At 39.5% G+C, this 26937-nt stretch overlaps 1 protein-coding gene across 1 annotated transcript; it reads left to right on the top strand.

Annotated features, from left to right (window-relative positions):
* Positions 1-530: 530 nt before the first annotated feature.
* LOC138003168 (ras-related GTP-binding protein C-like) lies at positions 531-26937 on the top strand. Its single transcript, XM_068849134.1, has 7 exons — positions 531-693; positions 2534-2805; positions 6443-6474; positions 8742-8843; positions 25494-25563; positions 26326-26398; positions 26803-26937. Exons 2-7 carry the CDS (start codon positions 2751-2753, stop codon positions 26918-26920), a joined length of 450 nt encoding a protein of 149 aa, XP_068705235.1. The 5' UTR covers positions 531-693; positions 2534-2750; the 3' UTR covers positions 26921-26937.

The following is a 26937-nucleotide window of genomic DNA, read 5'->3' as shown; positions in this document are numbered from 1 at the left end:
ACGAAAAAGATTAATAAACCTGAACTTGCACTTTTAAATGACGTTTTCGTTACCGTCGCGTCGCAGATCTTAAAGTCCCTAGTGTTCCCAGAAGACGAAGTGTTTCTCGGAAATCTCATTTTGAGCGGAAGTTGGAACGAGTGTTCTTCACGCGAGGCGTCACGCCATGATCCGCGATACACGAGCTCGATACACGTCGTGCCTAAGCGTTTTTACCCTTCCTTGCTTCCTATTCAGGCATTTCTCATTGCAGTGGTAATGCTATAACAATAGTTCCAACAGGAAAAAAAAAGTCGTGAAAAAATACCGTGAAAACGTTGAAATATGCCTAGTTCCACATGTCCAGCGCCCACGAACCGAAAAACACCGCCCGCAGAAACCGAATTATACCTCGTGAAATCCTCGCATTGCTACAGATTGCTACATCGGTCATCGTCGCCGGAAGTTGTGCCAACTGACTGATTGTCACATGACCTGCGTTTGCCTGTGCGTTCATTTCGTCCGTTTCTCCAATATGACGGTAGAAATCCTAATCATTATTGTTTTGAAATTATATGCAGTAAGTGTTTGACACTTTCCTTTTTTTTTTAACCTTGTTTGCCTCTTTTGGTTTGTATGTGTGAAATCGTCATTTGAAGACGACGAAAACTTTGGAAGTTACAGCGTTGTAGGGTCGTTCCCGAAAGATTTTGGGTAGGAGAGTTGCTTGTCAATTACGTGGTTCATTTACTGTATCTAGCTAGACGGTTGCGATATTGTGCTTATAGGTTTTTGAGTGTTAAGGGGTGTTCTTGCTTCTTGCTTCTAATTCCTTGATGCAGTAAAAACTGTAACCTGTAAAATTCTCAATTTATTTTGTGATGATGAAATTATACAATGCAACAATTGTGCATAAAGTAACGGAAAGAAAAGGTACTTTATTAGTGTGTAGTCGTTCTAGCGCTATAGCAATAATTGCGGACACTGTAAACTGAAATTAACATTTAACGCAAATCAAGTTGGTTTTTGAGCTTGAGGAGAGTACCTGGAGAAAACCTCTCGTCACTGCAGAGTAGAGAACCGACAAAGCTCAACCCACATGTGACACCGACACTGGGAATCACACCCGGGCCACATTGGTGGGAGGCGAGTGCTCTGACACCACTGCGCCATCCCTGATCCCCACTATTCTGAGCAGCGATTGGTTAGTTAATATAACATTTACTTCTATGGTAACATCTGCAGCAAAACGTTCAAAGATGAGTTAACATTTTGTACAGGTGCAGTAAAATGCCTTGCCCTTGAAGAAAAAATAATTAATGCTTCATCTAATAATATTATGCACCAGTCATTGTAAATGCCCCCACCCCCTTAACCTGGGAAAAAACTGGAACATTAGCCGGACAAAACTCAGCATGTAACATTCAAAACTGTTCTGGTATGTGGGGTCTTGGATAAGATTTGCTCCGGGAAATTTCTCGCTGGAAAGTGTGTCATGCCAACCAAGACTGGGACTAAACCAGACAGTGACTAAAACAACAGAAAGAAACTTGAGTTAAACTTGCTGCTTGTTAATCTGTTTTATCCTGACAAAAACCGGCGCATAAGAACCTGATTTTTTTTCAACTTAAGTACATGTAGGTTCTAATAGAAATGGTATTTAGTGGGAGTTTAGGTTCTTACATGATTGTAATTTGATGATAGCGATCGGTACTAGTAATTACAATGTACATGTACTACAGGGCATATGTAATATGGAATACATTGTAGGTATAGTGCTGTACTGCAGGGTATATAATATGTAATATGGAATAGGTATAGTGCTGTATTAAATTATTTTCTAGAATACAGTTTACAGATGGTTCACCAAGAGTAAAATTCTTTTTTTTTCTATACAGCCTGTATTTTCATCTGTTCCATCATTTTTATTTGTAAAAGAATCTGAACCTATTGAAAATGTTAGGCTAAATAGGTTCTTATGAAAAGGGGGTTTAAAATGAAAATTTTATCCTAACAGGTTCTTAAATTTTAGGTTCTTATACGTGGGTTTTCACTGAGTACTTAAGGAATTAATTTTATTTAGTATCACCCAACTAGTGGACTAATGCAAATCCTGCATTTTGATTAGCTACGCCACTAGAGGACTATTAGTAATTGTCCTTGAGAAGCGAAAAGCATGATCCTTTTTTTTCGTTTTATTCCCTAATCAATATTTCTTTAACTTGCATTTGCTAACTTTATTAATTGCCCTTTCTGTCCGACTAGTTGGGTGATACTAAAACAATTTAGACCCTTCGCCCTCAAGGGCCACAGGTCAATAACCCATTCAGCTTCGCCTCATGGGCTATTGACAAGTAGCCCTTGTGGGCTATGGGTCTAATTGTTAATTATTATACCCAAGGTAGGCTATCTGGATTTACATGTGTTCAAGTTTTGTCCTGGTTATTACTGCAGAGTAATATAATTGTGTATCACATAACCTCACCTGGGACTGCAGGCCTAGTGAGTCTCATTAGATTGACTTAGTTGTCTCCTCTGATTCTTGCTTTGTTAGTTATGGGCCTGAAGATCAAGATGAGTTGGCGAGCAGTGATACCAGACCAAGAATTCTTTTACTGGATCTTCGAAGGTTTGTCAAGTATCTTGTAAGACTGAGCTTTTGCCATGCAAGCAATGAAGTTATTTATCCCAGCATTTAATTATCTGTTGTTATTTTTTTAATTGTCCCTAGGAGTGGAAAGTCCTCAATTCAGAAAGTGGTTTTACACAAGATGTCACCAAATGAAACTCTCTTTTTAGAAAGTACAAATAAAATAGTTAAAGATGGTATCCTTTTAGTGCCAGTTAATTTTATAAACATGTACACAAATTAAATTAGTATCTTTAAAATTGCACTGAATCAACTGCAAAATGCTACTAAATGGGCTCAAAATAAAATAAAAAATCCAGTCTTAATTTTGTGACAAGATACAAACATTTAGTCACAATTTTGTGGTTTAACAAGACAAAAGTCAAGCAAATTTGATTTCAGTCGCAAAGGGAAAGAAATTCAGTTGCAAGTTTTTATGCGACAGGGGAAGTCACACAAGAGCCACTTGGGTTCATGTGGCCTAAGCATTTCCTAGGTTCTGTAACATAAAGTGAAAGTGAGAGTATTGCTTAATTCCCCCTTGGATGGGATGCCTGTATATTGCAGGGTTACATGCTGTGGTACCCATTTGATACACTTGGGTGGAGAGAGAGAGAGAGTATAAAGCAAACTTTTGTTGTCCAAGGAAACGACACAACGACAGCTCCAACACTACAGCTGTATAATGCCACTGTTAATCAGATACTGTACATGTGTATGTAGCTTGATTAGAATACTAAAAAGGAAGTGCAACATTACGCACTTGGTAGTGCTGCATTTTGTTTTTTTTTTGTTTTTTTTGTTTTTTAATACTTTTCTAAGTCTTGAAAAATATGGAGGAATATTAGGCCAAGTCCAAACTATTTTTTGAATAAAAGGGGCTGGATATTACAGCGGTTATCTGGCCACAGTCGCGCCCCTCAACAACGATTTTTCATATTTTGAAAGGGAAATTTAGGTGGACGTCAATATATGTTTCCATGACGAATTCAACTGCTGCCAAGAGAACAGGACTATTGTCATGGAAACATTTGATTGACGTCCACCTAAATTTTAGTTTCAAAAATGAAAAATGGTTGTGGAGGGGCGCACATACATGTATAACCACTGTATTACATGTAAGAACCCATAAACTAAGAATTGAAAAGAGTAGGTGACAATTAGTCCCCACTGGTGTGGCAGTATTATATGGGATGGGGATATCTGTTACTTTCCTCTTTCCTTGTAGAATGTACATGTACAACAAGCAGTGTGGTTAAAGTCACCCAAACAACACTGTAAATTTGTTACTGGTAATCCTAAAAAGCTCTTAGGGGAATGGTAATAAATTAGTGCTTCATTTTTCTAAAGAAATATCCCTTGATATATGTCATCCACTGATTGATAATAATGATAATAATAAAAATAATAATAATAGTAATAATAATAATAATAATAATAATAATAATAATTTATTACTTATAGTGCGCCTGTTACATTGAGAGATGCTCACAGGCGCATTACAATATCGAAAGAAAAAATTACAATATCGAGAGAAACTTAATATACCTTAATTACAAGTTGTTATAATATATAAAGCTCATTACACTTATTTACAAAACCTATTTACAAAAGATAATCTATATATAAATAAAAATGAGTCGCATAGTTACTGTTTCTCATAGCAGCTGAATACATCGCGGAAAAGATGCGTTTTCAGCAGGCGCTTAAAGGTGTTTACATTGTTCGCATTTCGTATTGCCTTGGGGAGACTGTTCCAGAGTTTTGGTGCCGCACATGTAAATGAGCGGTCACCAAGAGTGGTAAGACTCTTGAACGCAGGATACTTCAATAAGAGTGTGTCCGAGTTGGTTCTCAGGTTATATCTCCCAGGCTTTTTCAGTTCTATGAGTTCTGATAGGTATAGGGATGCAAGGCCATTAAGAGTTTTATATACAAGCAATAATATCTTAAACTGGATTTGGTAGCTGACAGGCAGCCAGTGGAGATTGTATAACGAAGGTGAAATATGCTCATAGCGGCTGATGTTACAAATGACACGGGCGGCCGAGTTCTGGACGCGCTGAAGTTTTTGTAGTTGGTTACCTTTCAACCCATAGAGCAGGCTGTTGCAGAAATCTAATCGACTGGTAACAAACGCATTCACTAAAGTGCGTGTCCATCTTGAGTTGGTCATCGAACCAGCAGCCTAGATTTCTTACTTTGCTGGCTGCTGTAACTATGCTCTCTCCAACCTGTAAGGAGTCTACGTTGACTTTGGCAAGTTGTTTTCTGGTGCCAATTGCGATAAACTCGGTCTTGTCATCTTTTAGCTTTAATCTGTCTTGGAGCATCCATTTCCTTATATCCACAATACAACTTTGCATGGCCTCTAATGCTGCTGACTGCTCAAAGCCTGAGTCTGCGCTGAATGATACATACAGTTGTGTATCTTCCGCATAGGTATGCACATCAGGAAGGTGATGTTCGATGATTTTGAACAGTCTACTTGTATAGAGAACAAACAAAAGAGGCCCAAGACAGGAACCCTGTGGGACGCCGTACTTTGTATGGAACTTGGTCGATGTCTTGCCGTTGATGGAGATAGACTGAAATCTGTTGCGAAGATAGTAGTCGAACCAAGAGTAGGCTTGCCCTGATATACCAAAGTCAGAGGACAGAGGGTCCAGCAATATGGTGTGATCGACAGTGTCAAATGCTGCGCTAAGGTCAAGAAGCACGAGTAATGTGACAGGCTGCTGGTTCATGTTGAGTAGGATATCATTTTTGACTCGCAACAGGGCAGTTTCTGTACTATGATGTTCACGATAAGCAGATTGTGCCTTAGGGTAGAGTCTGTTTATGGTAAGATGATCGTGGATTTGACAGAACACTGCCCGCTCAGTCAGTTTTGAAGCAAATTGAAGATTGCTGATTGGTCGCACGTTAGGGAAGAGTGCTTCAGCAACAATCTTTGGTCTAGGTCGAACATCTGCTAGCTTCCAGGTATCAGGGAAGTTGCCATTTTGATAAGAAAGATTTAACATCCGAGTAATGACTGGCAGGAGTACAGCTAGACTTTCGACCACCAAGGAGGTGGGCATGGGGTCTAAACTGCAGGTCTTCTTGCTTGATCTCCCAATTAGGCCCTTGACGTCTTCTTCACTCAGTTCTGTGAAGGAAGTCAACTGAGTAGGACATGATGTGTATAGTGGTTCTGTCGCTGTTGGACAAAGGTTTGAGGCAGCTGTATCAAGTGCAGTGCGAATGTGCTCAATCTTCTGTGCAAAAAACTTCCCGATGTCATTGGCCAGTTTTGTTTTATCATTATAGCCTGGGAAGGTCAGGTCGGCTTCTTGATTAAACAGCGATTTTGCACATTTGAAGAGCTTACGTGAGTCATCACTGTTTCCTTGTATAAGATCTGTGTAGTAGGTTGTACGAGCTGTGTAGTAGGTTGTACATATTGATGTAATATGTGTTTTTTGTTATGTTGGAAATCTGAGCAAGTCACATTCAAGAGAGATTTAAGGTCAATAAATTAATTCTTCAGTGTCCTCAATAAATCATACGTGTATTTCCCACTTGCACCACTGGTTTGTGGATGACTTCTTTATGACTTCAGCACAGCAACAAAAATAAGAACTATCACTAATTTATAAATTGCATGGGAAGCAAGAGAGAGCACTTCCTTAGGAAAGCAGATAATTTTTAGTTTAACAGTAATTATTATTGTGAGTTACCGGTATACTGTTGAGTTGAAATTCACAATAGGGTGGGAAAATCAATAGCCCTACATGTAAAAAAGAAATTGTAGGTGACAACTTTGCACTTTGTCCTTAACTATTGTAAAAGATATTTCAAATAGCTCATTTGTACAGTTTCAGGTGAGGCCAAAGTGAATTTTAGCATTGTTCATTAACACCTGAAACGACAATAATAATATTATTAGTATCAACCAACCAGTGGACTAATGCAAATCCTGCATTTTGATTGGTTACGCTACTAGAGGACTATTTGTAATAGTCCTTGAGTAGCGAAAAGCGTGACGCTTTCTTTTGTTTTATTCTCAAATAAATATTTCTTCAACTTGCATTTGCTAACTTTGTTATTGCCTTTTCTGTCCGACTAGTTTAATAGGTGATACTAAAACGATTACCCGTAGACCCTTCGCCCTCAAGGGCCACGGGGCAATAGCCCATTTGGCTTCACCTCATGGGCTATTGACCCGTACCCTTGCGGGCTACGGGTGTCATTGTTAATTATTATTGTCTTCTGTCTTCTGTCCATTATTATTGTCTTCCTGTCCATGTACATGTACATGTACATTTACTTTTCGAAGAGGTTTTTAATGGACAAAATTAATGTGTTATGATTGTGAATTTTCAATCGCTCACTTGCTTATGACCAATGTTTGAAACTAGAGAACAAATTTTAAGAACAAAATGTTTATAAATTATGACAGTAGAGTTTAGGGGTTGGTACTGTTACACTCCTTACAAGGGCCTTTAATACAGTGTACTACGCGATGGTGCGATCCCACATAATTGACCCCAGATTACATCCTATCGCATAACTCACTAATATCCGCACTATGCCGCATAATCCGCATTATTGAAGCAGAATAGGTGACAAAAATGCTAAAAGTTCGTAATAGTTTGTTTTTTAGAGCTTTAATTAACACAACTTCATTTCAATTTATCTCTGAAAAAAACGGAATTTTATGTCCTCAAATTGTTCGTAACATGACAGTACCTGAAAGGCTTTGTAGCCTCACCATGTTGTAAGTACAGTAGTTACCATGGATTCTACCTGTCAGTGAGTGGTCTGCTATTTTTGAAAGTCATCAAAATATCGGTGCAAAACAAAAACAATGAGTTGTGATGTTAGCCATTCAGAATCGTCAATAAATTCCATGCAACTTTTCACAGGGAATTTTGGCTTGAAACTTACAGTACACGGTGAAGTTACTTTATTTCTCTTTAAGTGACAAATTTATCGAAATAGATAACTTTAAGTGAAATCGGCTGCTGTTGCCTCGGAAAAGAAGCGTGGGGCCATTCCATTTTTTATCCCCGCCCCCGCCTATTAAGGATGGCAGAAATCGGTACCATCAATTTTTTATCAGAACCCTTTGAAAAATGAAATCCGATTGTTTGATATTTTGTCAGCACCTTTGAAAAAAATGTCAGAGGGGTCCAAATTTTGTTGGCTTCGTTGACGAAAAAATCCAAGCCCCCATTGCAAAAACCCTTCATCTTTAGGGGGGGGGGGGGGGGGGGGGAGTGCAGTTAAAAAATGGAACAACCCATGCTTGTCTGCCAAGTAAAATTGCAGCATGAAAACGAGCAAAAAACTAGCCCGAAGGTACGTTCCATGCACAAGAAGATCATTAATTTTGTTTTGCTTCTCCTGTCATATAGTTGTCGACTAATTAAGAGTTACAGGTATTAAGTCTGTCTATTGTTTCACTGTGTGCAAAATGTATTTTTGTCAGTACAAAAGACAGTTTTCAACCCTAGAACCAATAATAACAGCTACATTGTACAAATTAACTAAAAAAAATTGCATGATTTGCCACATAATCAGCCATGCAATACTGCATAATTTCCATTTTCCTGTACAATTTTTTTATCACACTTTATCAGAATGATGCCCTGCATTAAACACAGTTTGCTTGCATGAAACGCAACTGCATTTAATTTTAAGTGACCAAAAAAGTATAACTCGCCCAAACTACCGGTAATGGGAAAAACAGAGAAAACCTATTGACCTTTGAATGTACACCAGTGAAACAAGGAACGTAGACAGTGAATGCCTTGAAGTTTTACGCATGGGTAAGACCAAGATCCTGTTCTGTGACCAGGTCCTTGAGAGTGTCTTCAACGCCTTTGTTTACGAGGAAGACAACTTGTATTCAACTAGGGCCAGACACTTTTGCATGTACATGTAAATACCCCATTTTGCACATGTACACGGTTGATCCATGCAGTAACTGTTGTGGTCTACATGTAGTACTTTCTGTATGATTTTAACAACAACAGGTGGCAAAAGTACATGCTGTAGTGCTTCACTTTTGCTTGACTACCTGTATTTAAAATTTCATCTGTTTAAGAATTTACATGTACTATTATAATAATATTGTGGTTTCCAGATATGGGATTTTCCTGGTCAGATTGATTTCTTTGATCCTGCCTTTGATTCAGAAGTGCTTTTTGAACACTGTGGAGCTCTGGTCTTTGTCATAGATGCACAGGTATAGAATTTATCAACTGTAATGATATTTATTGTCACAGTGGTCAAAAATTGTCATGGACTCACAAGGTGCAGCATCAAACCCAGCAAATGGAATTTGTGCAAATGAGAAAGAATCTTCATGCAGTTTGATTGCAACTGTACAATGTACCTCATCTGCTAGATCTACTACCTTCATTTTAGCTTTTGTTAGAGTACCATGGATTTTTCTTGTTTAGAATTACCTTGCAGTACAAGCTACTGTATCGGTGGTTTAATAAGTACATGACTACTGACTGACGATGAAAAGCATCGGCTACCGTACTTTCCCTAAATTGAAGTAATTAACGACAGATTATTTCAAACTTATGATTAATGACAGTGATCTCAATGTCATTGATTTGGACATGTTGCGTGTGGCTTTTAAGAAATGGCACCCCACCCCCACACACACACACTCCTAGACACTGTTCTTTGTTGATACAATGGCCTACTCTACTCAATCCAGCTGCCACCTAGTACTCTATGTTGTACTACATGTAGGAATATTTTATGGTAAACAGCAAGGAGCAGTCCTTGCTTTTAAATGTGTACATCCTGTGTCTTTAAAAATATTAAAGGATGACTACATGGAGACTTTGGGAAAACTTCATATGACTGTCACAAGAGCATACAAGGTATTGAACTCCTCATAATCTATTTGTTTTATTATTTAAATGTTACTCATTGACTCCTCAGGCACCCCAGTTGACGAGTAAAATCGTCTGGTGTTACTCCCAGGGGTCAATGGGTCACTGGGTTAAGGGAGGGGACATAGATGGAGTTTTTGACTAGGTTAACCCATTCATGCACTCCTCAAGCACCCTAGGATGCCACCAGTTGACGAGTAAAATCGTCTGGTGTTAGACAGAGTAAAATCTGTTAAGTCTCACTCCCAGGGGTCAATGCGTTAAGGGAGGTGTCATAGATGGAGTTTTTGACTAGGTTAACCCATTCATGCACTCCTCAAGCACCCTAGGATACCACCAGTTGAGGAGTAAAATCTTCTGGTGTTAGACAGAGTAAAATCTGTCAAGTGTCACTTCCAGGGGTCAATGGTTTAGCGGAGAGGTCATTGTTTGACTGACTTGCGGAGGCGAAATAGTTTTTGACTGCTTACTTAATAAGTGCAGCGGCTCTTATTTAAGTTTTGGGCCCCAAGTGCGGCACTTTTTGAATGAGGGAGGCGCTTATTTGAGGGCGGCTCTTATTTAAAAATTGAATGCCACACAGATTTGAAATATTTCCTTTCATTTTAATGAGTCATTTCTCTGCCTATATCTCCCATACTTGGCCTATAGGAGCCAACCCTTTCCCTAGAAGATTTATTTTTAATTAATCCAGAACACCTCACTTGGGAGATTCAGCGTGCCCACTGTTATAAAAGCCAATCAAAACAAAGCGTTCTCAGCATCACTCGGGAAACCTGTTCCTAAAAATAAATTTACTTGGGAAAGGGTTGACTCAAGGAATAAGTGGAGATGGAGGCTCCCCTTAATGCGCTCCTAATGGAGATTGAGGGGAACACCTTTTTGACTGGACATCACCGTTAATTTTGACTCTCCTGGTGTTTCATGTAATGGGTGAGCGGTGAAATACAATCACTTTGAACTAATTGAAGAATGTCGGTTTTGATGCAAATTATAAATTCCCCATGCTGTGGGTGCGTCTTAGGGCATTTGAGGTATCAATGGGTTAAATGTGCGACATTCAAAAATACCATAATACTCTTTGTTTGCCCTCCAAAATTTTCCATAAGCATTGTTTTTATTTTCTCTCACCTGGGGTAATTCAAAGTCCCAAAGGAAACTGAGTGTCATTTTTTTTTGTTTTTAATGTGGCCTATTGCCACATTTATGTATACATTTACATACAATCACGTGTTGTATTGCAATACAATAAATGATTATTATTATTTATGGAAAAGGAACCATGGTACACCATGGTTGATAATAGATGAAATTGCGTAGGGGATCAACAGTTACATGTATGTATTTAGGAAGAAAAGCTGTTTGTCTGCACCTTGTGGATTTGAAGAATTTCTTTTAAAATAGTGCATGATTATTGTACAGGTTTGCACATTTAGAAGTAAAGATTGTTGTTATTATTCTTCAAGTTCTCTTATGGTGCTACAGCATAACAAGATAATAGAGCTACATTGTACATGTAGTTTCAATCCAGTTTCATAAAAACCAAAACCAATTTGAAAGTAATTGCTTTGGCCAATAAAAAAGGAGGGAGACAATCCAGTAAAACATTCAAAACTTAATGAAGTAATTACACATAACCGACACAAAGCGCGGGAAAATGTAACGAGCAAGCCACGATTGGTTTTGGTTTCCCTCTGATTGGTTGAAAAAATGGCACGAGAACTTTGAACCAATTCCTGAGTGAAGTAATGTAAAACCAATTGAAAGCAATTTGCTAATCACTTATCAACACTCAATTGAAAACCGCTCTAATGAAAATGATGTCAATAACCATGTTGAATTTCGACAACAATGATAGTAAGGGTACAAAGTATACCAACACAGCCTTAACCTGCGATCAGGCTCTATTTTAGTTTCGCGTGGTACGTCGAGTTGGCGAAACGAAAAATAAAGGCTGACCAAATTCCTCTTCGAAATTCCTCCCGCCCACTTTTTTTGATTGATTGACATGTCCTTCGTCGGCCAATCAAATTTACTTCCATTACACCAATACACGCGTGGATGGCAGATTCACGCTATTTTGTTTTGACCAGAGTTAATTACCATGGGAGTAATATTATAAACGAATTCGAAAGTTACCGTTGGCTTTAATTTGAGAAAAACACATTTAAAGCATTGGGAATGTTTTCGACGACTACAGGGTATATTGCGCCAAACGCCGGTGAATATGCAATCTTTTAAGCTTTATTTGTAATTGAGATAACCTAGCATTTTGTCGTTGGACCATTTGAAAATACATTATTCCTTTAACGTGTTTGCCCATGAAGGTTTCTTTGGTGATTTTTTCGGGTAATATCTTCAGTTGCAGTGTATTTCTAGAATTGCGCGCAGTAAAATCATGATAAGTTTGGCTGTTAATTTTTTGATGGACTACCAACAGTAAGATGGAATCGCAAAGTTTCTTTTATTGTTGTACAATTGATCTCTCTGGAAACATACCATTTTAGTTTCTGGAATGCGAGTTTTAAGTTAAATGAACTGGAAATATTATGAAGTGTGCAAGCAAACCGTGTCGTGTACAGTAAATAAATACCCGTACGAACAACACAGCGCTGCTGCAGCGCTTCACAAGTTCTCTTTTTTGGTTGCACAGCGCTCAAGCGTCGCTAAAGCATTGCTTACGAGTCGCTCATGAAACCATTGGCAAACAACACGCACTGCGAAAGCGCTGCAATTTTTTATCACGTTTAAGCATCGCTGAAGCAGCGCTGGAAGTTGCTGCTTAAAGGCTGCAAGAGTTAACTGCGCAAACCTGAAGCTTCTCGCGACACTTGAAGGTTGCAACATCGCTGCACAACACTGCAGATAAACTCAAGCGACGGAAACATAAAAACCCGCGCATCTGGGATTTCAATGTTGAAGATTTCTTACGCAAAAGTCCATCACAGAGCTATACTGGAACATCTTTTGAAATAATTTATTACCTTGCGTGCCTTGCATGGCCACCAAATCCCGAAAAATTGCTTGTACTCCCGAGTGTACTTCGCTCAGTTGATCGCCGATCGTGACAATTAAGCTTTCATCCAATGGAAGGCATATCGCATATTCATTTCATAAGAACGCAGAGCTTCGGGAAACGTTGGAAACTAATCAAAATGTGTCGAAGAAGACACAATGACTACCGTGGAATGTGTTTTCAAAAATTGCGCGTGCTAGTTCGCGTGCTGCACTATGAATCGCTGGTGTTGAGAATGCGATGCTCCATAATCAGCGGCAAAACTGTGAGACCGAGGGCCTACTGAGTACGGCGACACGTAGGCTAGATTAATTAACAATTAGACCCGTAGCCTGCAAGGGTTACGGGTCAATAGCTATTGACCCGTGGCCCTTGAGGGCGAAGGGTCTAATTGTTTTAGTATCACCCTGCCAACTAGTCGGACAGAAAAAGCAATGATAAAGTTAGCAAATGCAAGTTGAAAATATCTTTATTTGGGAATAAAACGAAAGACAGTGTCACGCTTTTCGCTACTCGAGGACTACTACCAATAGTCCTCTAGTAGCGTAGCCAATCAAAATGCAGCATTTGCATTAGTCCACTAGTTGGGTGATACCAATTCAGGATAGATCCTTCTTGAATAATAATTATTTTGTTTTCAAAGTGGCTGCATCGTCTATTTGTTTTATTTTATTATTATTTTTTTTTTCATCGTCGTTCAATGCTAAAAATTAAATGCTAAAACAATCTGAGACAAAACTAGACATTTCTTTCCGTATTTATTGTTACTTTTCCTTAACCAGCAGGGAGTTTGTTTTATAAATAACGTGCAAAAAGGTGTCATACAACTAGTCCTTCTCAATCATGTTTGGAAAAATAGCGACAAATGCAATGTCTGGAAAATCGCTGGTTTCCATGAAAATACATTTCTGAATAATTTTATCAATGTGTATTGCTACACATGCCCCACTTTCTGCCCTGGAAGTAATCGTTACGTGACTACCTGTTCTCCCCGTGATTTTGTCTTCAATAATGGTTCTATTAATTTTTTCCAGGGTTTGTAGTATTGCTATATTGTAAAATGGACAAACACAGTTTGTAACGCAATCGGGTGAGCCACTACAGGGTGTCTGATATTGTAAATATTCGCGTATTACTCCAAAGTTTTGAACTCTTCCCTTACTATTTGACACTTCATACTGGACAGTATAGCTATTTCGACTTTGAACTCTTTCATAACCTAACGAGTGATACATTCCGTTGCCAATTTTAAGACGAAAAAAAAATCTGCATGTTGTGGTCTCTGGTATGACTCCTAAGAGATTGGAAAGGGCCTCAAATACATCCCTAGAAACCTGCTTGGTTGTCACTTTGCCAACAGCAAACGTATTTGGTGCGATTTCCTTTTCATTTAAAGGGTGACTTGACGATGTTAGTTTGCAATAAAAGCGATGAGGATCTGTTCCTTCTACAAGTGTTTTGGACAGAGTTGGAAGAGATCTGTTAATATTCACTGCGCTAACTATTTAAAAAACAATACTCTGCGTTCCATGGAATAACTTAAGAAGTTCTCCATTTAGACTTTCAAAAGGGAATGTGGAATGAGTCCACAATGGTCCAAGGTTTCTAACGTCCTCAGCCATATGCAGAAGGGAATGAAGATTTGCGGTTTGATAACGTTCACTGTATAGTTTGGGAAACTTGAGACAAAAGTGCATTAACAACCTTTCTGCGTGTTCTATTTGAGATTGCATGACAGTTGCGAGACATAATGTAAATATGGCTTCGCTAAATAGCATGAAGTGTTCGTAATAAACGTCCGGCAGAATACCTCTTAATACCATGGCTCCGTAGAAAAATAAAAATGCTCTCAGCTCGTTCGCTTTCCAGTACTTTCTGTGCCCCTCAATAGAACGAGGGCATCTCGAAATGCGATTGGGAGGCTTTATTTCACCAATGCGTCTGTCTACGTCTTCAACATGCTTTGAAATGTTGAAAGGCTCTTCTTGGCTTTCCCGTGAGGTAAACCACAGCTCTAACAAGAGTTTCATTACACCTTCTAAGGCACAATGCATGTAGTCCACAGCTGTTCCTAGGATAATGTCATGGTAATTCAGGGCTGCAAACCAGCTCGGTCCTTTGATACCATTGACAGGCGATTTTTGTTGCACATCTCGTTGAGCGTCCCTCATTACTTCATGTTTAGTTCTAACTGGGCCGCAGGGGTCTTCCGCGATAAAAGGATAAACATGCACATGGCCACCCTTTTGAGTTCTTAGGGATTTCCCGGCTTGTCGACAACGTAAACAACCATAGAATCCATTAAATTGTATGCTGTTGCATACCAAACATCTAGCAGGAAGATTGCACGTTCCACAAAGCAAAAGTGCACGGACAGTAATCTCCTCACTGTTGGGGTTTAGGATGCTGATACCGTCCGTCTCTAACTGTTGGAAAATAGTGTGAAACGATTTCATGAATGTCAACATGAAAGGCTTGTCTGGTCCGAACCATAAGCCTGCTAACAACATGTTGTCTCTACGGAAGCGTTGCGAATATGGTAGTTCGTTAATTGCGAGGAAAAGAGGCCATAAAGAGTATTTAGAGGACTTGAAAATTGGAACACCATCAGTGTTGTATATAAATGAAATGTTTCTTTCATCTTTTAGAAAACCAGAATCCCAGTGTTTACGATACAATGTGCCATGGTATATATCTCCTAAAGCATCGTTTGTTCTCTGTCTGTAAAATCTATAGGTGGTTATCGCTGTCCAAATAGAAGCCTGCCTGTAGAGATCTTGTAGCTGACTCACAATAGGTATTTCAATGAAAAATGATTTCCTTCCTACGCCTTTAAGAGGTTTCTGGCAGAGAGAATTTGGACATATTTCCGCTTGTTTGTCGTTAAGGTACAAGAAACAATGAGAGCAGTAATGGTGGAATACCAGTGGAGACTTTGTACTATATGCGAAGTATTGTTTAAATCGTCGCACACCTTCGATACAATAATTAGGTGAAATGCAATGAAGGCTAACAAGCGTTAGGATGTCCTGTAATGCTTCACCAGTCATTCCATGGCGCATTGCGACAGTCATAATCAAAAGCATGCTGACTCCAACAGTTATGGGACAACCCTTGTATAAAGGCTGGTCCTGACCCTTTGTTTGACTTTCTTTGTCGTCGTCATTCGAAATCATTTTGGCTACATTCTCTAAGTTTTCAGACAAGTCTTCACTCTCCGTCTCATCGGCCATTTCTGAAGAACAGTCCACATCCTCATTGATTTTCTGAAGTTCGTCATAATACAAATCTTCTAGTTTTATTGCGTGCTGTTCAAGCCAACTTTCTGAATACTCTACTTGGTTTAGTTTTTCTTCTCCTAGATTTGAAGCGTCTTCTGTGAGAGATGAGTACTCTTTATGAAGCCCAGACTCATCCTCTGCATACCGAAGTTCCCCTAGAAAAGCCGGATTGTTACTTTCACAGGGAACATCGTCCTTATAAGATGAAACACTGACACGAGACCGTTTTACTTGTCTACCATTATGTTCAAAATCGTTACACTCATGATGAAGTTGTACTGGCTCTGCAATCCGTTCTAGTTGAACAGTCATAAACTGGGAAAAATCAGCCGCTGTTGCAGCTATGGCCGATTCAGATATCTGTGAAATAGCTCTCTCAGTAGCGGATATCAGTTCACTGGGGTTTTCGTCGGATTTTTTCATGTCGTTGTTAAACCAAGATAATTTAAACTGTCTTGTGTTAGCCGATCGAGTTTGCTGTTGTCTTGTGTAACATGGTTGTAGAGGAAAACACGGTTTGTTGACAGACAAGCGTTTATAATGTAAGGTTGCCAAAGACCGATAGACCTTCTCTGTGTGGCAGAAACTAATTATAATGAACTCGGATCCAACAGAGAATAACCAGTAACAAAAACTAAGATAACTTCTTGATCAACTTATTAAAACTTTTGATACTCGTACTTCACGAACCATTTAAATGATCGCACACGTGCTTACACAACAGTTGACAAAGTTTGCGTGCACTGAAAGTTGTGATAATTGCCTCAACTGTAAACCAGAACAGATAAGGCAGCAATCTGCAACCTCAAACCTCAAAAATGCAGAGAGTGGGTAGCACTCTGATGTCAAACAGAAATGTGGTTATCCGGGCGAGGGTAAGTTCACAGGCCCATTTAACTGGTAATGAACTGTTTAATTTAATAAAACTGCGCTAAGATTTGGAAATAGCTTTAAGATTCTAAGTTTCACTGACTTTTTCGATCACTTAATCAAGAACGCACATGACAACATGTAAAAGTTTGCAATGGCTGAAACAGTGAAATTGTAAACCGCTGTCATTTTTGCTGATTGACTTTTAAGACTTTCCTTTATCGTATACGCAGGCATGTCCGGTGAATTAACTAGTGGCTAAGATAAATGAAGAATGTGACACTCACAGGCTATTGTCCAAATTCTTGTATAACCTCAACGGATGCGGTTTTTTTAAAAAAAGGAAGAGACAATAGAGGATTAGTTGACTTTTGATGTGGTTGTGATTGCTGGTAAGGAAAAACTTAGGGTCGTAATTCTTGAATAAAGGCGAGAAATTCGACTTGTTGTGATACTATTCTTGGAAGGCGAACATTCTCTAGAAACGACGGGTATGACTATGCACGAAATTTTAACTATCGCTTGCAGTGATTGAAATTAGTGGTTTTTTTTGTACCCGGTACCCCTATGAAATTTCATACGTGTTGCTATGCCATTGGCCCCAAATGACTGCAATCGATACCTTGGAATTCGCTTTGACTCCAAGCGAGGCAGCTTCAGTTTGCGCGCTCAAATTTGAATGCAAGAAGTTAGCTTCGTAAGATATCTGCTAAGGAGTTGAGCTGAGTTTTTCCTTAAATTGGTTGAACATGGCAATGGAACGTATTGCAAGCGAACTTTTAAGCCTCGACGTACCTCCAAACGATGACAACTTTTCTTCTGAAAACGCCGGAACTAAGCCGAAGCAAAGCACAAAATATGCGATCGTCTATTGGATTGAAACACAGGAGTTTAACGTAATGCCGCTCTCAAAGATCCCGAAAGACAAGAGACAAGAAGGGGAGTCAGCAACGCTAAAAGCTGAAGGAAGAGAGTGGCTAACAAAAATAGTCAAGATTGGAGGTAAGCATAAATACTTACATGTCGTACGGTTCTCAAAGTTATCATGAAAGGCGGGAACAGTTATAAGCCTATGTTACTCCAGGCAATTTTCGTGCGACTTGTCTCGCAATTTTGTTGCGACACAGGTTGCTGGGATGATGTTACACCATGCAACAGTTGAAAAAAATGTTGCAGCGTTGCGAGACCCATTGCCCACATTGAACAGAACTCTACTTCTCGCAACGGTGGCGGCAACAAAAAGAATTGCGTGGAATGGCTGTGGTAGGGTATGTTACACCTGGCAATTTTTTCCGTCGTGCAATTTGTGTCGCAACAATTTAAAATTGCCAGACAGGTTGCACGAAAATTTGCCTTAGTAGTGAACAGAGGCTTTACTGGTATCATTTGCATGGATCGACCCGTCGGTTCATCATAAAAATTGTGCGTATAAATTCTTTGACGCGCGAGATGTAGATTACGTTTACTTTCACAATAACATTAAATTCACAACGTCGGGAAAAGTAGTTACCATATTTAAAAGTTTTTATTTAACCAAATAATTACGAATACGTATAGACTGAAGAAACAACAGTTTATTGTACTCTATTACAGTGCATGTTTCCCAGTATGCACTTCGTACAGTTTAACTACTTCGTGAGTTTAACTATTTTGGGTGTTTTTGTCAAAAGTTATCTTGCCATAATGATTATGTCACTCATCAAATTATTGTTTACAAAAATGCGTTCCTCTCCCGCCATTTTTGAAAGCTGTGCCCTTTTGTAATTTGAATAGCACAGCTCAGCACAGCACAGCACAGCACAACATAAATAATAGCCGTGCGGGGTCGTTACCTTTCAAACATCACAGTAGTCGTAGCAACAAGTTGCTCACATCCTATAAAAGCGGCTAAAATTCGAAGATTTGTCACTAGTTTTCGAGCTAATAATACGCGTATTCTTTGCAGAGAAAAAAACCTGCCTTAACAACAGAAATGAATCAATTAATTGCGGCCGTAAGGAAACAAAAACAAATAGATGAAGGGTCTACCGCCGACGACGCTGAAACTGCAGATGACTTGCCAAACATTGAGCAGCAAAAGCGGAAACGAAAACTCTCCTTTGACACCTCTGGAAATCGAGTTCAACAGTCTGCTACAATTGGTAGCGAATTGGAACAAACAAGAGCAAAAACGCAAAAGGGAACCAAGGTGAGACGAAAGGCAACTGGAGAAAAAGAAAATACGCCAGCAAACGCAAAAAAGGACAACGCACCCAAAAAAAAGAGCAGCCGGAAGGAAAAGGAGGTAGCTAAGGCAAAGGCTGCCGAGGAATCTGCATTGCAGTTCTTTAAATCTAAAAGTGATGCTTCTTTGTTAACGATTCCTTCGATGCAACCAGACACCATTTTAAGTCCTAATCAGCCTCATCGCAAGTTACCACCATTGCAGAGTGTTCCAACAACATCTGTGCCACCCTCTGTGCCGCCACTTACATGCCATTACACCTCATCCCCGTTTCCATTGGCATCTGGCAATGTTCGATACCCAAAAGCCACACTCGCATATTCCCCAGAGCAGCAGGCAACAGCAGGAAACAAGTCGCCACCATTGCAGCCTCTTCCAACCACACCTGTACCACCCTCTGAGCCGCCACACACATACTATTCCACTTCATCCCAATTTTCATTGGCATCTGACAACGTTCGACATACATGTACATCAGCCACAGCATATTCCCCAGCAGAGCCGAACAAAGAAAGCTTATCAATGCTTCAGCTTTTAAATTCCCCACTGGATGACGCGGCAGAGCTGGACATAATTGACCTTTCTCATTCACCACTTCTGGAAACCACTCCTCCGTCATCAGTAGCTTCTCTGTTGAAAGAAAGTATTGACGTCCTCCAGGAGGGTGAGAGTGAACTGAAGGACAACCATGCTGAGAGAGCAGGTCAAGGATGTGAAAACTGCAAGGTCCTCAGCGAAAAGATAAAGGAGCTTGAACAAAAGTTGGAAATCATGAGTAAGTAAAGACAATACTATACCTTCCGTACCCTGATGAGCGCCTGTAGTGAATAATGTAATTTCTGTAATCAACGTCTGTTCAGATGAATTTATTTATTTATTTTAAATTATTTTATTGTGGAAATTGGTTTTTCCACGAGCGAAACAGCAATGGACATTAAGCCACTGATTGATCTTGAAATTCCTTTTTTTTTTTCCTTTAGGACCTCCTCGCGAAGTCTCCTTTTACTTTGAAAGAATCCTCAATTTAGAAGATGGAAATCTCACTTCATTGGAGGTGAAAATTAAATTCAAGGAAGGAAGTGTAATTGAATGTATACCTGCAGGAGCCCACTGAAAATCGACTAATATGTGCCCTAGTCGCAGGCGGGAGACTCGACCGTGCATAATGCCTGACAGTAAAAGCATACGAATGCTGAAAGGTTACATGAAATTGCACAAGTTTCCTTGGTCGTTTTATTCACACTGTGGTTACCCCGCAACGAAAAGTTAATGTTGTCAGTTTATGGCTAACTTGCTTTGGTAATATTGTAAAGCCTTTTCTTACAGTTATAACTGTTTTCATTATTTTTAGAACTCTTCTAAGTTCAAAAGTGCAAAGGACTTCAGCCGTACGCGTAGCGATCACTTCACACCGGCCTCTGGTAAACAAGAACTATACGCTGGCTGTGGAGTTTACATTTCTTGTGTAGAGCTACACACGATCCTGGCAAAGTCCATTGGCAAACCGCAGGAGCTGCTTGGCCTTTTAGTCACGTATTTCTTTGATGATGCGACATTGGCCAAGTCCGTGCCTTTTCAAGAAAGCCGCTGCCCTTAAGATAAAAATATCCTGGATCAGAGGATTATCCATGCTATAATCGGTAAGATATAACTTTTCTCAGTGTGTAATCGAATAAGACTGATGTCTGTTTAGAGCTCGAGCATACCAGAAACTGACCTAAATGTGATTCGTGTTCATCCATAGTTCATCCAGGGACTGGTTATGAAACCCTGGGAATTTCAAAAGCAGGAACAATACAGTCCCAATTAGATGTTGAACCGAACGTGACCCTGCACAAATCTTTTGTTTTTGGTTCGCAAGTTCATTTCGAATAAATTAGTCGAAGCTTTTGATTGCTTATCCTGCCGAAAAAAGCGTGTTTTTGTCGGGTTTTGTGCAGGGTCAAGACCAAAAAGCGAACAAAAACATGAAACAAAGAAACTTGTCGAGTTTCATAACCAGCCTACATCTATTAACTATGGTTCATCGAAACAAATTTCCTTTTTTTATTCAGATTAAAGGGTTAGTGTTATTCACTGAACAGATCGCAAAGTTTGATTTCCAAGCACTTCGGGGCGGACCATTAAGATTTGAGTTGGGGTGGGGGGAGTGGGTGATTTGGTATAGGCATCATTTGTTTTCAAACCATTTCATGCACAATCATTTTCTTGCTCAGGGCATGTGTGCATGTATGATATTTTCTCCTGTCTCTTCCCTTATGCGTTTCTAGTTCGCTGATTGTGTTCGAATTTTCTTTCTAGCAATGGTCAGGTGCAGGAATTTATTTATATATGCTTCCAATTGCAAGTCACCCCGCCGTCATCAAGAGTTTTTTTTTTCCGCCCCGGAAAACCCATATCTCGTGACTGATATATATATTTAAAATCATCCAACTAGTAGACTAATGCAAATCCTGCATTTTGATTGGCTACGCTACTAGAGGACTATTATTAGTCCTCGGGTAGCGAAAAGCGTGACGCTTTCTTTCGTTTTATACCCAAATATATATTTCTTTAACTTGCATTTGCTAACATTATTATTGCCTTTTTCGTCCGACTAGTTGGGTGATACTAAAACAATTAGACCCTTCGCCCTCAAAGGCCACGGGTCATGGTGACATTCAACTTTTATAAGCATTGACCGGGCCAAGTGTTTAGTGTGTCTATTTCAGGCATTATTATTTATCCTCCTTCTGTCTTTGTATTTTCAGTGTACTCAAGAAAGTGCCATTCCTTGTGGGTTAAGGAAAACAAAGTGAGCAGCGAGGCAAGATTTGATTCGGGAAGAATCATAAGGAACAAGTGTATCAAAAGTTAAAAAAGAAATGAACGCAATCATGGCTATTTATGTATATTGTGATAAGAAATACGCTGTTGAGTTGCTTATATAGTTATGTACCCAAATTTAAGTTTCCATATCTTGGAATATTTCTTGTTGTCTAGATTTTTTCTTCACTTTCCTATAATATCACGGACCACTTTGAATTCCGAGGTAGGACAGTTCATGTATCGTGAAATGACATGTAACATAAGAACCACGTGACGATGTAACTTGCGTGAGCTCGAGTGCAATGTATTCGCTTAACCGCATTAAAGGCTGGAAGCTTGAAATGTGTGACATGCACTTTTAATTGTAGCAGTTACATGTACGTCTAGATTTTTTGTGGTAAGTTATACAGAAGAAAGGTTTCGTAAACCGTGTGACGAGCCGATCTACCGTAACTGAACCTGGGCGATGTTTGGTATGACCCCATGCATCCGGTGACGACAGATTCTTTGCAGAAACCCCTTCGACAGTGATGAAAATTTTCTTTGCAGCGCTTAAACAACGCTGCTCAACGCTGCACAACGCTGCAAGACCACGGTTATTGAACTGTACGGCTTCTCGTAGTTATTTTACTGCAGCTTTCCCGCAGCGCTAGCGTCGCTAACGCAGCGCTAGTGCAGTCATTTTTCGGCAATGCTGCAGCGCAACTAAAACAGCGTTCATGCAACCATCTCAAGATTGGGATCACATAAACAATTCTTCCAATCCAAATGATGTGTGGAATGAATGGAAGGAATCCTTTTTGGCTATTGTTAACAAGCACGCTCCATTGAGAACCACTCGTGTTCGCGCGCGGGGTTCCCCATGGATTACTTCTGAGCTTAAAAAACAGATGCACGATCGAGATATTTTGAAACTCAGAGCAATTAGATCAAAAAATCCTAATGATTGGGTTCACTTTAAAAGACAGCGGAACAAAGTCAATAGTGCGACTAGGCTAGCGAAGCAAGTTTATTATCAAAATATGCTAAACGAGCATAAGGGTGATTCCCGCAAAACCTGGCAGATCATCAATGAGCTGTCTTCCCGAAATTTCGTGGAAACGTCTGTGAAACAACTGAATGTAAATGAGCAATCAGTAACAGCTCCAGCAGAAATAGCGCACGAATTTAATCGTTATTTTGCTACCATTGGCCCGAAACTTGCTAGTGATATTCCTTCTTCAGATGGCAACAGCTATCTGAATTATCTCACTAGCACGGATAAGGAGTTTCAGTTCCGCCCAACCTCCACAAATGAAGTATTTTCACTGCTGAATAAACTGAAAAAATCAAAGGCAGTCGGCCTTGACAAAATTTCTTCTCGACTTATTCGTGAATGCGCGGATCTTATTTGCAAACCGCTGTGCTATATTTTCAATCAGTCATTAAATGTAGGTGTGTTCCCAGACGACTGGAAGTGTGCACGGGTCACTCCACTATTCAAACAAGGGGAACGTGATGACCTAAACAATTACCGCCCAATTTCTGTTATCCCGGTTATAGCCAAAGTGTTCGAAAGAATAGTTTATAACCAATTATATGCGTACCTAACAAAGCATAACGTAATATGTAAATGCCAATCTGGTTTTCGCTCTATTCATTCCACCGTTACGGCTTTACTTGGGGCTACGGATACTTGGGCTTACAACATTGACCGAGGAAAAATAAACGCTGTTGTTTTCCTAGACCTAAAAAAAGCTTTTGATACGGTTAATCACGAGATCCTTTTATCTAAATTAAATAATTACGGCATACATGGCATTTCTTACAACTGGTTTAAGTCCTATTTGGACAACCGCACTCAAAAGTGTTCTATTAATGGATCACTTTCTAAAACCTGCTCACTAAGTTGCGGCGTCCCTCAAGGGACTATTTTGGGTCCATTGTTGTTTTTGCTATATATCAATGATCTGCCAAACTGTCTAACGAATTGTATGCCATGGATGTACGCAGATGACACCCACCTAACATATGCGAGTGACAATACAGGCGACATAGAATCAAGACTTAACCATGATCTAGAAAATGTTAAAAAGTGGTTGATAGCAAACAAACTTACCCTGAACATGAGAAAAACCGAATTTATGCTGATTGGATCAAGGCAGAGGTTGTATGCTCTCACAAATCCTCCAATTCCCGAGATTAATGGTGCTCCTATCACTCAAGTTTCTGTTGCTAAATCCCTGGGCGTGCTTATTGATAATAATCTTAACTGGAGTAGCCATGTCGATAAACTGACAAAGAAAGTAGCTTCTGGAATTGGAGCCCTCAAACGTATAAGGCATCTCGTTCCTCAGACGACATTGCACTCTATTTATCACGCTTTACTTCAACCGCACTTTGACTACTGCAATGTCGTCTGGGGAAACTGTGGTATCACGTTACATGACAAATTACAAAAACTGCAAAATAGAGCAGCCAGAGTTTTGACCTTCTCTAATTTTGATGCAAATGCTAGCGAGCTATTCAAAATTTTAGGCTGGAAAAATCTAGTTAGCCAGCAACAAATTGCGCTGGCCACAATGGTCTATAAGTGTCTTCAGGGGCTAGCACCGGAATATCTATGTTCTAAATTTACAAACCGCGAATCTGTTTATAGTTTAAGAGACTCTGAAAGAAAGCTTAATGTTCCGTTTCCACGGACAAATTATTATAGAAACAGCTTCAGCTATAGAGGTGCTACTGTCTGGAATAGCTTACCCCTCAAAGCGAGACAAGCAGAGTCTCTTGGGCTTTTCAAAAATCTGATTAAAGACATATTTTAGTATAAAGCACGGCATTCATGGAAAGCAGCTTTAGAATTAATATAGTATTATAGTAATTGTATTTTATTGTAATCATTTTAAAATTTTACCTTTTGTAATTTAGATTTTAACATTGTTTGTAATCTTAGCTGATGATTTTACCGTGCATAAATAATAAAATATCATATCATATCATATCATATCAAGCAGTGATCCTTGCAGCGCTCATGAAACGCTTGAGCAGCGCTGTATTAGCGTAGTTTGTTTCGTGCGGGTAAAGCCGTTTGATACACAGATATTCAAAACATGCATTCGTGTAACTTGCGATTTTATCAGCATCTCCTCCTGTTGATATATATGTCCCCTGTCTCATCCAGGAAACCAATATGCATCGGCTTTCATTGCCATTTGAAAGAACCAGCTATTTAGCTTTCAAAACATCAGGGAAGTTTGTGCCAAAGTACTTTCAACCCGATGGCCACAGAGCTCGACAACGGAATCGTTAATTTCACTCGTTTCAGAGATTCAATCCCGATTCTGGACAAGTTATGAGATGTTTCAGATGGCATATCTCCATTTAAACAAATAAAATCAAGTTGCACCGTCCACGGCATTGTAAGAACAAAAGGGAGCAAATTTTTTCGTACACTTATGGCGGATTAGTCTCGAGAACTTCGCGAGAGCTCCGTGCATCCACGATGGCATTCTCACTTCTGGGGTTTCAACAGCCAATCAGATCACGAGTTTGGTCGGCCAAATTCGTCCGGAATTCTTGAGAGACTTTTGGTCAGGCCCAATTTTAGCGAGCGACGACATAAGAGAACATATGGGCGAAGCTAAAAATGGGCCTGATCGCAGGTTAACACAGCCTCCACCTCCCAAATCATGGATTGTGTATTTAATAGTTACATGTAATTAGAAAATTAATAATGATTCATTATATCATGAAATACATGTACTTTCTTACTGATATGGGACATGTTCTTTTATTTGAATTTCAGGTGAACCCAGACATCAAATTTGAAGTATTTATTCACAAGGTAGATGGGCTCTCAGATGATCACAAAATTGGTAAGAAATTAATTAGTGTTACAGTAGCTTGAATAATTTATAACTTTTCTTTTCAGAATGGGAGGATATCACTTAGGAATGTTGACAGGAACAAACAAATTGCAATGTACATGTAGCAATGTCAACTGTCAACTCACAATTGAATGTGTACATACTGTACTCTTTGTCGATAGATCATTGAATGGCTGTGTGAATAATAAACTGGTTCAAGCCAGTACAGCACTGCGGTGAGAGCATTGTTTTGCCTGTGACCAATGTGTCCGGGTTTAATTGGCATCCATGTGTGGGTTGAAGCGATTATTACATGCACAACTTGTGTACATGTAAGTCCCCTCAGCCTTGCTAGACCAACTCTCGGGTTCTTGATAATGTAGGCAACCCAGATAGTTTATCATGGCAATAAAGTTGCATGATTTTGACTGATTTGTTCTCGTTGCTGATGAATTTGAAAAGGAAAGGAGTACCGAGAGAAAACCTCTCAGTGCAGAGTAGAGAACCAACAAACTCAACCCACATATTACGCCAAGTCTGGGAATTGAACCCGGGCCACATTGGTGGGAGGCGAGTGCTCTCACCGCTGCGCCATCCCTGTACCCTTGTAATGACAATCCTTTGCTCAGAGTTTGGAAACCCTTTTATAATCATAATGGTGTTGCCAGAATCAAGGAATAAACATTTGCAGTGGTATGCTATTTAAGCACAAGAGTATCAACACAAAAGAAATCACAGCTTACGTGTACAAAAATAACTTTTTTATCGCAGAAACACAAAGAGATATTCACTCAAGAGCAACAGATGAACTGGCTGATGCTGGCCTTGAAGGCTTGCACCTGAGGTGAGCAGCATTAATTTTCATTGTCAGTGTTCACTGAGATACTGTAGCAACCCAGAGGTGGCACTCAGAAGACAGTCATGCACACTGTTTGTAAATGTACACTGAATTGAACCCCACTACCCCAGCCAGAGCTTCAAAAGCCAATTTCATTATTTTCTTCAATTGTTAAACTTTTTTGTATGCACATGGTTATTGTATGTGATTGTAACAGGAGCAGGGAAGAAAAATTAATCAACAAGGGCAAGTTTAATACCCGTTCAGCCTGGAATCTGGAAAATCAAACTTGAGATACAATGGTGGAAGACCATTGCTCTTGCCACTGTACCACCCTTGCACCTGTGCTTTGAAGATCTGCCACATAATCTTTTTTCATATGTCTTTTTTTCCGTTATCTTTGATTTCAGTTTCTACTTGACAAGTATGTATGATCACTCGATATTTGAGGTACATGTAGAATTCCATTTTATAAGTTTACGTTTTAACCCATTCACGTCTACAAGTGCCCCATATTTGGAGGAGTAAAATCGTTCATCATTTAC

The sequence above is a fragment of the Montipora foliosa genome, chromosome 5 (assembly GCF_036669935.1).
Source record: "Montipora foliosa isolate CH-2021 chromosome 5, ASM3666993v2, whole genome shotgun sequence".
NCBI classification, from domain to species: Eukaryota; Metazoa; Cnidaria; class Anthozoa; order Scleractinia; family Acroporidae; genus Montipora; species Montipora foliosa.
The sequence above is the reverse complement of the archived record's forward strand: the minus strand, read 5'-3'. Positions and strand labels throughout refer to the sequence as shown.